Source organism: Ovis canadensis, chromosome 1 (assembly GCF_042477335.2).
Source record: "Ovis canadensis isolate MfBH-ARS-UI-01 breed Bighorn chromosome 1, ARS-UI_OviCan_v2, whole genome shotgun sequence".
Taxonomy (NCBI): domain Eukaryota; kingdom Metazoa; phylum Chordata; class Mammalia; order Artiodactyla; family Bovidae; genus Ovis; species Ovis canadensis.
Genome location: NC_091245.1, coordinates 62,859,554 through 62,872,407, shown reverse-complemented (window position 1 = coordinate 62,872,407; position 12,854 = coordinate 62,859,554). Strand labels below are relative to the sequence as shown.

Here is a 12,854-nt window from a genome sequence, read left to right as displayed (position 1 = left end):
CCAAACCCATGTCCATCGAGTTGGTGATGCCATCCAACCATCTCATCCTCTGTCGTCCCCTTCTCCTTCTGCCCTCAATTTTTCCCAGCATCAGGGTCTTTTCAAATGAGTCAGCTCTTCACATGAGGTGGCCAAAGTATTGGAGTTTCAGCTTCAACATCAGTCCTTCCAGTGAACACCCAGGACTTATCTCCTTTAGGATGGACTGGTTGGATCTCCTTGCAGTCCAAGAGACTCTCAAGAGTCTTCTCCAACACCACAGTTCAAAAGCATCAATTCTTCTGTGCTCAGCTTTCTTTATAGTCCAACTCTCATATCTATACATGACCACTGGAAAAACCATAGCCTTTGTTGGACCTTTGTTGACAAAGTAATGTCTCTGCTTTTTAATATGCTGCCTAGGTTGGTCATAACTTTCCTTCCAAGGAGTAAGTGTCTTTTAATTTCATGGTGCAATACCAGCTGCAGTGATTTTGGAGCCCAGAAAAATAAAGTCAGCCGCTGTTTCCACTGTTTCCCCATCTATTTGCCATGATGGCGCTAGTGATAAAGAATCCTCCTGCCAGTGCAGGAGATGTAAGAGGTGCAGGTTCAATCCCTGGGTCAGGAAGATCCCCTGGAGTAGGAAATGACAACCTACTTCAATATTCTTGCCTGGAGAATCCCATGGACAGAGGAACCTGGCGGGCTACAGTCCATGGGGTTGTGAAGAGTTGGACATGACTGAAGCAACTTAGCATGCATATATTCAGCCAGGAAGAGGCAGAGTCAGGATTTGAGCCCTGGTAGTCTCGCTCTAGAGTCTGCACTCGTTTTCTCATATTGTTTCTTTCCAGATGTACAGCCTCAGAGTTTGCACTTGAGAAATACACTCAAGTTAACTAGGCTGCTTATGGAATTCATCTTATGCTTACCTTTTTTATCTCCAAACCTACCAGTCCATTCAATACGCATGTCAGATTAATTTTTCTTAGAATGCTCTTATTGTGTCTCTTATTCTGAGAAACTTCTGTGGAACCATATTTCCCATAGAACTAAATTTTCACTCTGTGGCCTGGGATTCATAGATTTCCATAGTCTCCTTCAACTTGCCTTTCCAACAGGTTTTCATCTGCTGTTTCTTCCCAATGTCCCACCCAGATGGACACACTCAATGATTCTGGCCCCTGCCTTGTTTTTCCTCCAAGTACAGAGGAGCTCTTTTCTCCCTCATCTTTCAGCTGCTATTTGAAGTCCACCTCCCCTACCAGCCTTGCCTGATCACTCAACATGTGTTTTTTCTTGGCTCACTAGTACCCCATGCTGGACTACTTTCACTTTTAATAAAATATTTCTGGGACTTGATCATTTACCTTTTGGGTGGGTCTACCCTACCTCCCCTAATTAAACTGAGGTGGTTAAACTTGTATTCCCCTGTAGGGCCATTCTAATAAATTTTGCTACTTGGGTAATATATAATTGGAATGGAATTCTCAAATATCTTCCTTTCCTTCAAATCCCACTTTTCCCTCCTCCTCTTTTTCTGTCTCTTTTAGCACTCCATTCTCAAGTCTAATGGAATGAGTGGTGTTTTATAAACGTTGATGGGAAAGAAACATCTTTTAAAAGACATTCCTACTCTACATTCTTCAGTAATTTATAATCTTGAGAGAGGTTTCCACATTCTTTTGCCAGATCTGCTCTTTTCCTCCCGTATTCTTTGTATATTATTACAGTGGTATCTTGTTTTTACCTGGCACAGAATATTTTCTCCTCCATTGATTTCATAATCAGTTCTTAAATTCACAATCTTTGCCAGGCTGCACTTAATGTGTGATTATTTTTCTGTCTTATAGTCTCAACAAATCTTAAAATCTAGTTAGTGGGGCTAGAATGAATATTTTTGTCATTCCTTTCTTGAAAATAAAATCATTTGACCAACACTTCATCATCTCTTCACCCTTGCTCTGTAGTGGACCAGCCCTCCATCATCTCTTCACCCTTGCTCTGTAGCGTCTGTTTCATTCTGCCATAGTAAAAAGGGGACCTCATGATCTCCTCCCCAGGGTTTCTCTCTACTGAGATTCTTGGGGAATCCTACCTGGACCTGGTTTGAGGCTATACATGTGGATATTGTCTTGTTCTATAAACAATAGTATGGAGGGAATTTCTTGTTCTTGATGCCAGATGAGGGTGGGTCCAAGCAGAGATTATATCTCCATATTCTCTCATTCCCAAAGTTGAAGTATTGGGCTTTGAATCTAAGTAAGGTGGTGTTAGTTGCTCAGTCGTGTCTGACTCTTTGCAAGCCGGTGGACTATAGCCCGCCAGGCTCTTCCGTCCATGAGATTCTCCAGGCAGGAATACTAAGGTGCGTTGCCATTTCCTACTCCAGGGAAATAAGATGGTAGCTGAAAATGTCAGTACATTGAATGCTGCTGTCTTTGTTAAGTTATTCACTCCCCGTTCACTTTTTGGGTTTCTTTAGCTCAACTATAAGTGTGGGAAGAGGGACTCTCATGTCCCCTCTTCTAGAGTTAAATTGGCAGCTTTTCAGTTTGAGAGGTTGTATGGCCAAGTGGTCAAGAGAACTAACAGGTGAGTCAAACAGACTTGCTGTCACATTTCTAGCTGTTCCAACCTGGATAAAGTACCCAGCTTCAGGTTGCAAGTGTATAAAATGGGATGGACAGACTCAGTATATGACTCTGACCTTGTGATGGCCACTGTTCCAGTTCCTGGATATATGTGCATGTGTGTGTGTATGCTCAGTTGTGTCCAACTCTTTGTGACTCCCATGCACTGTACCCACCAGGAATTTTCCATGGAATTCTCCAGGCAAGAATGCTGCAGTGGGTTGCCATTCCCTACTCCAGGGGATCTTCCTGACCCAGGGATGGAACCTGAGTCTGCTGTGTCTCCTTCACTGGCAGATGGATTCTTTATCACTAGCACCACCTGGGAAGCCCATTCATTTGTGTATCAGTATGTAATAAACCCCCCAGTCATGTGTATATTGGTCCCCTGGTTTACTTTTATAGCTTTCGAAAAGCAACATGACCTTTCCTTTTCTATCATTTCCTTGCAGGCACCATTGATAGACATCACATGCTTGAAATAACTTTTAGCCTTTGGTTGCTTGATTTTCAGCACAGGTTGGATGTTGTGGGACTTCTTATCTATCTTCCTTAGAACAGCTGGGTTTAGCAATCGCTCAATCTTTTGATTTGGTATTTAAGGAATGTGATCTGGTGAGGCTCAGATGCTAAAGAGTGTCATCTGTGTACACTCTCCAACAGCAGTTGCAGTTCTGGAAAGCTAGCACCTAAATTCTTTCCTCGAAAGGGAAGCCCCAAATCAGAATTTTCTGCAGATGAAAAATCACGCAGCATAATAGAAGTGACTTTGGAGTTAGACGTGGCTTTCATTCTAGTTAGGTGACATGGGCAGTGTAATGAGACTAAATCTGTTTTTACATATGTAAAGTGGGGGTAAGAGTATTAACATTTTCATAGGCTGGTTGTGTTAGTAAATGAGATGGTGCAGGTAAAGCAGTTAGTACAGTGCCTAGAGAATGATAATTGCCGAAAAGTGGTAACTATTTTAAATTATTTAGCCTTTTAAGAAAGTCAGACAAAATTTGAAAACTAAAAAACATAAATCACTAAAAAGAGTATGTAAGTTTGCGTGTGCAAATTAGCATCTGTTCATCGGAAAGGTCTAGTAATTAAACCGTGGAGTGACAGCAGGTAGCACAAATGTCAAGGTCATCTTGTTGAACTTGCTGGTTTCACATGACAGCGGAGTCCCAGATTGTTTTGGTGACTTTAGCAGGGTGAAGTTTGGGGAAAATTTTCTGGACTCTCACTGTCTTAGAAAGCAGATGAAAAGATAAAGTAGGGAGATGGGGAAGAGAGTGTGGGCCGGGGTTTATAAAGGTTTGACTTCTACAGTTGCATATGTGTGTCTGTGTGTGTGCATGAGAGATAGAGAAGTAGAACACTTGTGAGGCTGTATATATGAAACAGGGTATGTGAGATAGTATTTATGAGAGTGTGAGAGCAAGTGTGCAAGAGAGTGTGAGAGAGTGAGTGTCCATTTGAGTGTGAGTGGAGAGAGAGGCTGTGTGTGGAATGCCTTGGGTTTGGGGGTAAACAGTGCCTGCTAATTTCCCCTCCTTTTTAGATTCTAAGAGGAAAACTTTAAGGCAGAAAGAACACACTCATTCCTGGTGAAGAAAGCCTTTGGCATCTAACCCTGTGCTATGATACAGTTTAAGGGGAATAAGTAGAAGTTCTATCACAGGAAGATGGGTGCTTGGTGACAATGAGTGGGTTTGCCATCAAGGAGGTGGAGTGAGCCCTGTTATTCTGTGTGGTGCTTTGATGCTGTAGATCTTGGAGGCAGGAACTCTTAGGTATAAATCTTATGTGAGTTCTTGCCGAGCTAGAGGACTGAATTCTTTGATGATAATTTCCTCTTAGCTGGAGGAAGTATTATATAGGCCACTTTTCAAAAATGTTTTTAAAAAGTCGCATGCAAAACAGATATGATTTTTTAAAATATTTGCAATTTCTAAATGTCAGATCATTTAGATTTGACTATCAAACAGTAAAACATGAGAATTAGTGGTTTACTAAGTATGGTTGAATATAGCAGGGTTGAACATAGCAGGCTTGAACCACACAGATTCACTTCTGCATAGACAGAGATATATTTCAGTAGTAAATACAACACTGCTACACAGTCCATGATCCACAGTTGGTTGAGTTCTTGAGCCCTCAGGGTGGACTATAAATCATACTTAGATTAACCCCTATATTGTTCAAGGGTCAGATGTATATCAATTTTGAGAACCATTAATTTGAAATGCAAGTATAAGAAAAATGGATTCAAATTTTAGATAACCAAGGACCTACTGTATGTCATAGGAAAATATACTCAATATCTTGCAATAACCTATAATGGAAGAGAATATAAAAAATAATGTGTATATTTATATAGAGGTATAATTAAATCACTTTGCTATACATCTGAAACTATTACAACATTGTAAATCAATTATATTCAATAAAAATTTTAAAAAGAAAAAATAGCATATCTATTAAAGAAAAATGGATTCAGGCTTAACTTTGAATTTCTCCTTTCTCTTCTCCTTCTCTGTCAATAAAGGCCAGTAAGTATATTAGTCTGGTCCCATCACTTCATGGGAAATAGATGGGGAAACAGTGGAAACAGTGTCAGACTTTATTTTGGGGGGCTCCAGATGATGATTGCAGCCATGAAATTAAAAGACGCTTACTCCTTGGAAGAAAAGTTATGACCAACCTAGACCGCATATTAAAAAGCAGAGACATTACTTTGCCGACAAAGGTCCTTCTAGTCAAGGCTATGGTTTTTCCAGTAGTCATGTATGGATGTGAGAGTTGGACTATAAAGAAAGCTGAGCACAGAAGAATTGATGCTTTTGAACTGTGGTATTGGAGAAGACTCTTGAGAGTCCCTTGGACTGCAAGGAGATCCAACCAGGCCATTCTAAAGGAGATCAGTCCTGTGTGTTCATTGGAAGGACTGATGTTGAAGCTGAAACTCCAGTACTTTGGCCACCTCATGCGAAGAGTTGACTCATTTGAAAAGACCCTGATGCTTGGAGGGGTTGGGGGCAGGAGGTGAAGGGGACGACAGAGGATGAGATGGCTGGATGGCATCACTGACTCGATGGACATGAGTTTGAGTGAACTCCGGGAGTTGGTGATGGACAGGGAGGCCTGGCGTGCTGTGATTCATGGGGTCGCAAAGAGTCGGACACGACTGAGCAACTGAACTGAACTGAAGGGTATTAGTCGTTGGGAGTGGTCACCTCTTCTAATTTCATGCTACTTCAAGTTGCTAATATAGCTTGATGAGGTTGTTTCTAGGGGGAAGAATTCTTATCTTTTGACATTGATATGATTAATAGGAACCAAAGCAGTGAGATATTTCTTGCTGATGTTTATAGATGAGGGTTAATGATAGTAAGAAGGCATTTGCCTTCCTTGGAAAATGGTAAAATACATATATTTCTATTTTATTTTCTTTCCTAGCTTGTTCGTTTTGGTTTAAGTAACCAGCTGGTCGTTGCTTTCAAAGAAGAAAACACTGCTGCTTTCAAGCACCTGTTTTTGAAAGGATATTCTGGCTCAGATGAAGATGATTACAGTCGCAGTGTGTATACCCAAGAGGACACATATGACAGCATCTTTTTTGCTATTAATCAGGCAAGTCTTTTGTTGTGAATTGTTAATATCTAAACTTGAAGAATATATTGATACTTGACCTTGGCCTTGACCTGTTATCTTAGCAAAAAAATTATGCGTATATTCTGGTATATATAACATATTAAGATATATAACGTATTCTGATTTAACTGCCAAAAAGTGTTTATTGCTAATTCTGTAGCTACATTTCCATACAATAGATTTTGCTGATTTAAATTTTTATGTTTTAAGATTTATATTTGTATTTATCCCTTCCCACCCACTTCTGTTGGGAATTACTTTATCCCAGATCAGATAGCCAAATAGCTAAAAACAGGCTTATAGTCTCAGAAGGTGTGATGAATGAGAGATCAAATCTAAGATTCTAAATCTCAATTTTGGTGTTTTATCATTAATAAGCCTAGCTGAACCCTAAGAATATCGAGTAGGATATGTCATATCTAGACAGTATTGAGAAACCAGATTGGTAGGCCTGAAGAAAGTATTTAAAGGAGAGAAATACTTATTCTTTCATTCATCCATTTACTCAATCCATAAATATTTTGGTACCTATTATGTACCAGGTACTATTCAACACACTGGGGCTACATCATGAATAAAAGAGACAAAACCCCTGTCCTTATAGAACTTAATTCTGGAGGAGAGAGCCAGGCAAATGAAAAGAAGTGAAATAGTACTAGATGCTGATTCCTTGAAAACACCACCCCACCAAAAACAAACAAACAAAACAAAATATATTGAGAACAAAACTAAATTCACTGCTAACAGTAGTAAAAGAGGTGTTCTGTTGACTTGACTAATAGTCAGGGTGCTCCTTGACTATTTTCCGTAGGGTGTAGAGTGCAAACTCCAAATATAGATTTTGAAGTCTGGTGTAAGGCAGGTCTTTCAGTGAGAGGGGAGCTTGATAAGAATTGGGTAAAGGTCCTCATATAATTAATAGTTTAGGATTGGTGGATATAGCAATCCTATATCCCCAAATCCCTGTGAGGGTTTGGGGGGGTATTCAAATATCAATAACCTCAGATATGCAGATGACACCACCCTTATGGGAGAAAGTGAAGAGGAACTAAAAAGCCTCTTGATGAAAGTGAAAGAGTAGAGTGAAAAAGTTGGCTTAAAGCTCAACATTCAGAAAACGAAGATCATGGCATCCGGTCCCATTACTTCATGGGAAATAGAGGGGGAAACAGTGGAAACAGTGTCAGACTTTATTTTTGGGGGCTCCAAAATCACTGCAGATGGTGACTGCAGCCATGAAATTAAAAGATGCTTACTCCTTGGAAGAAAAGTTATGACCAACTTAGATAGCATATTCAAAAGCAGAGACATTACTTTGCCGACTAAGGTCCGTCTAGTGGGCTTCCCTGGTGGCTCAGATGGTAAAGCGTCTGTCTGCAGTGCAGGAGACCCGGGTTCGATCCCTGGTTTGGGAAGATCCCCTGGAGAAAGAAATGGCAGCCCACTCCAGTATTCTTGCTTGGAAAATCCCATGAACAGCGGAGCCTGGTAGGCTACTGTCCATTGGGTCGCAAAGAGTCGGACACGAATGAGCGACTTCACTTTCAGTCAAGGCTATGGTTTTTCCAGTAGTCATGTATGGATGTGAGAGTTGGACTGTGAAGAAGGCTGACCGCCGAAGAATTGATGCTTTTGAACTGTGGTGTTGGAGAAGACTCTTGAGAGTCCCTTGGACTACAAGGAGATCCAACCAGTCCATTCTGAAGGAGATCAACCCTGGGATTTCTTTGGAAGGAATGATGCTAAAGCTGAAACTCCAGTACTTTGGCCAACTCATGCGAAGAGTTGCCTCATTGGAAAAGACTTTGATGCTGGGAGGGATTGGGGGCAGGAGGAGAAGGCGACGACCCAGAATGAGATGGCTGGATGGCATCACTGACTCGATGGACGTGAGTCTGAGTGAACTCCGGGAGATGGTGATGGACAGGGAGGCCTGGCGTGCTGCGATTCATGGGGTCGCAAAGAGTCGGACACGACTGAGCGACTGAACTGAACTGAACTGAACAAAGAGTCTTGGAAGTTGTTAGACTGAATCTTCAAATTGGTCATTTGTTTGAGGTTTTTCAATGTTTCTGAAATAAACAATACAGTTATTGTTTTTAAGTTCCTGGGCAATAGTTTCCTGGAATAATAAATCCATGTTAATAAAGATAGTTGTTGTTCAGTCACTAAGTTGTATGTGACTCTTTGCAACCCCATGGATTGCAGCACACCAGGCTTCCCTGTCCTTCACCTATCTCCTGTAGTTTGCTCAAATTCTTGTCCATTGAGTCGGTGACCCCATCTCATCCTTTGTCACCCCCTCCTCCTCCTGCCCTCTTTCTCAGCATCAGGGTCTTTTCCAATGAGTTGGCTCTTCACATCAGGTGGCCAAAGTACTGAAGCTTCAGTTTCAGCATCAGTCCTTCCAATGAATATTCAGAGTTGATTTCCTTGATTCAGGGTTGACTGGTTTGATCTCCTTGCTGTCCAAGGGACTCTCAAGAGTCTTCTCCAAGACCACAATTCAAAAGCACCAGTTCTTTGGTGAGATGGGGGCCAGTAAAACCCTGTTAGTGCAGATAGGCAGATGGGAAAGCTGTGTTAATGTAAGCTGTGGGTGTGGATGGTTTGGGTCCTCAGAGGTATGTCGAAAATGATAACTGGAATAAAGCAGGGGAGGAGACTGGACTGCCTGTTGATGCCTGTATATTAGAGATAGATGTTTATAATTTTCATTGGGTGATAAGGACTGGCCTCCTGGAGGCAATAATATTCGCATAAGGTCTGAAGTGAACCTTGCAGATAGATAACCTGGGCTTCTAGGCAAAGGCCACATCAAAGGCCCCAGGCGGGAGTGTGCCTTGAGAGTTCCAGGAACTGCCTGGAGGCCTACATGGCTTGGGAGGTGGTGGGTGGAGCCAGTGGCCCATAGTGGGCTAGGAGGTCAGAGAGATAGGCAGGACCTTGTCTTTGGCTCAGAGTAGTTGGGAGCCTCTGTCCAGATGTTTACTTTAGTTTCAGGTACTGTGGGGCAGTATGTTTTTACTCAACCCAAGAAAATTACCTTGTGGTATTTTACTTTTGCGGAATTCTGTTGAGGAATATGAGACAAACAAAAAAAAGTTAAATGAATGTTCCATGTGCTGTAACTTCTGATGAAACTTGTTAGGCTCATAAGTATTTTTATTTAACTATTTTTAATAGTTTCATCGGCTAAGGAACTTGTCTCTGGGAACCCTTGGTTATGGAGAAAGCGAAGACAACAGGATTGCTTTAAAAGTCTGTAAGCAGCATTACAAGAAAGGGACCATGTTTCCTTCTAATGAGACACTGAATATTGACAGCGACATTGAAATAGGTAACGCAATGGTAATTTGATTCTGTGCCTTTATCAGCTTCTGTGTTAAGAGTGAAATACACCCTCGTGCCCAGGCAACCCAAATGAAACCACTCAGCTAATCTATTTGAGGCTTCAACATTTGCCTGTCAAGGGCTTTGGCTCAGAAAACTGTGGGTGTGCTGTGACTGGACCAGGAACATTTGTGGATATCTTTGGTGCAACTCAAGATTGTTGGGTTTAGGGTAAATGCACAGGTGTTTCCTGTTTAAGTTTTTCTCTCCATGATGGGGTGATTAGGCTTTTTGAAAAAAAAAAAAGAGTCTGTATTTGTTAAATGACATATTGTGGGTTAAAATGCTTGGTATGCTTGCTTTTGCATGCCCAGTCCTTCCGTCATGTCTGACTCTTTGAGATCCTATGGACTGTAGCCCTCCAGGCTCCTCTGTCCATGGGATTTTCCAGGCAAGAATACTGGAGTGGCTCATTTGTTAAATATATCAATGCTCTTTCAAAGGAGAATTGTGATTAATAACTCATTTTCTCTGGAGACCGTTTGGCAAAAGTTAACATCTCATTAAGTAGAATTGTTTTGTGACATGCTGTTAAGGATTTAAAAGCATACGGTATATAAATGCAAAGTATTTGACTTGAGGTTCTGGAGATTTTGTCATTCATTCAACAAACCTCTGGTGCACAGCTTCCACGCCTCAGGCATTCCTACGGTTAGGGCTGCAGAGATAATCTGTCCTAGGATAACCTAATCTGTTAGGTTAGAGATACTCTGTCATGGCTCCTCAACTAGCTAACAGGTCAGGAATCAGGGTCCTAGTAGCAGTGTGAATTTGGAGTGGTTTATTAAAAAGAGAGCTTCATTGTTCATTTGCCCATATTTCCTGTAACTCGATTCTAAGGTGTCTTGGTAATATAATAGAGGGACATCCGTATAAAACAAAGGTTCTCGTGCTTTTTTTCAGCAGGCTATCTGTTTAGAATCTTTAATGAGTAAATGTGACCCGTCCTCTTGCCGCTAAAACAAATAGCCCCAAGCCAGCAGAGTCAGGTTGCTTCCAGAGACCCATCAATAGCTCGTTCTGTGGCCAGCAGCCTTATCTGATTGCCTCACAGGATCTTCTTGGAGAAGGCAATGGCAACCCACTCCAGTATTCTTGCCTGGAGAATCCCAGGGACAGAGGAGCCTGGTAGGCTGCCGTCTATGGGGTCACACAGAGTCGGACACGACTGAAGCGACTCAGCAGCAGCAGCCGCACAGCATCTTCTCTCCTGAGAGCTGTTTTGTCGTCAGTCTGCAGGGGCTGATCCAGTTTCACCCTGAATCTTTTTCCTGAGCTCTCAGCTGTGCTCCCCGCCTTGGGCAGTTCCTGTAACTGTGATGAGAGTACTGACAGATGGAGCTGAAAGCTTGTCCAGTGACCCTCTGCTTACAATAAACTACTAGCCACCTGTCCTTTTAAAAATGTGAGACTTAATTGGATCATATGACTGTTTTCCAGTGATTCATATGTTGTTTTCCTCAATTGATTTTTCTTGGAAAAATGATTAAAGAAATGTGGCCAAGTGGGTATCAGTGGCTAGGTGAGACATAGTGCAGAAAGCAGGATTTATTCCCAGACTATCAGACCAAGTGTTCTTGGTCACTTCCTTTCTATCATATGGACCATTTTTAACCAAATAGAGAGAAGTTGATTATTAATTTGACTTTAAGAGACTGCTGAAGCCAGCTGATTGTATCTTTTGACTTATTAAAAATAACTGGTCAAAGAGAACTTTTTGATGTATCTATTCAAAAGGTGTAAAAATATTCTTAAAAGTACTTGATACTGGGTTTTAGATTTTCTGGTCTTAGACACGTTGGAGGAAGCCTGCAGATGGTATAAATAGGGATTGAGTTTGACTTTATTGGTGTGGTGTTATAGTTTAAGTAGGTGAATTAGCAGAAGCTGTCCTGGATGACTTACTTATGAATTTTGCAGCATCTTTCCAACTAAGAGGAGCATCCTTCAGTGTGCTCACTGCAGAGATCTGTTGTGCACCGCTTTCCTGGTGGGTTTCTGTTTAGTTGCATGGCTGATAGAACAGTTCAAACTAAGGGTTTCCCTTAATTCATGCTGAGGGTATATACCCCTGTCTGCTCTAGACATATCGCTTTACAATTCAGCTTCACTGGAGATTGTTGTGAATCCTGTTAAAATAACTTTTTTTTTTTACAACATTTAGATGGGTATCATTCTAATATGGTGCTTCACTTTCTATACTGCACATTGAATTTCTTAAATTGTCCTTTCCACATGTTCTTAGCATGAAACATATGACCACTTCATCATTAGCCCCCTGTCATTTTAAGAACATATCCATTCCACCCTCCCTTTGTCTCTGGGAGGGTTGTTGTTCCATCTGCTCGAGTGTTTTGCCCTGTAAATGAGAAGCATTTGAATGATGAGGCTGCTACTCCAATACCAGTTTGTTCTGTTTGAGATTTGATGTTTTTTTTGACTTAGGGCTTTTGCCATGCTTAAAAAAACCCCTCAGTTCTTAGGTTTTGCTGCCACCAACTGTGTGACTATAGCATAATAAGGTAAGACAGATGGCAGAGTTAAAGTGTAACTCTATTATCACAATGAAAGAACCTGAGTAATCAAGTAGCCTTTTATAAGGCAAATTTTACAGGTAGTGTAACACTGACTAACACATACTGCCACGTTTCTCTGAATCTAAGATGTCATCAATTTTTAAAAAGACTCATCAGTTTTAGAAACAATTGAAAATGACAAAAATTAATGTCTTAGAATGAATGAAATACAGGAGAAAAAGACCTAGGATAGTATATCTGGCACACAGATTTTTAACATATTACTCCTCCTTTCAGAATATTGTCATCTACTCAGATCAGTTTAATTTAAATGTTATTTTTTTCCTCTTCCTTTAGGATAAGAATGTTAGAGGTAGAAGGGCCTTAAATAGCCTCAGTTTGAACTTCACTTTACAGGTGAGGAAACTGAGGCGCAGTCAGACTTGGTGATGCCGTGATTCAGTGGCCAACGGTCTTTGCTTCTCCAGGCCCAGTGACATGGAGCTCACGTGGGAGCTTGTGAGACAGGCAGAATCTCAGGGCCCCTTAGAGCTGCTGAGTCCACATTTCCATCTTAACAAGGTCTGTGAATGATATGTACACACATTAAACTTGGGAAGTACTGGCTTCGTACTCCCCGGCTGAAGGCCTTTGACTTTGCACAGATCTCTCTCTTGCCAACTTCACA

At 41.3% G+C, this 12,854-nt stretch overlaps 1 protein-coding gene across 6 annotated transcripts in view; it reads left to right on the top strand.

Moving 5' to 3' along the window:
- MCOLN2 (mucolipin TRP cation channel 2) overlaps positions 1-12,854 on the top strand; it is a 63,408-nt gene that overhangs the window by 18,266 nt on the left and 32,288 nt on the right. For all 6 annotated transcript variants that reach the window (XM_069596171.1, XM_069596199.1, XM_069596190.1 and 3 more), the window contains 2 exons: positions 6,063-6,236; positions 9,444-9,597. In XM_069596171.1, the coding sequence (XP_069452272.1) occupies positions 6,063-6,236; positions 9,444-9,597 (328 nt within the window). The remainder of the gene's footprint in view (positions 1-6,062; positions 6,237-9,443; positions 9,598-12,854) is intronic.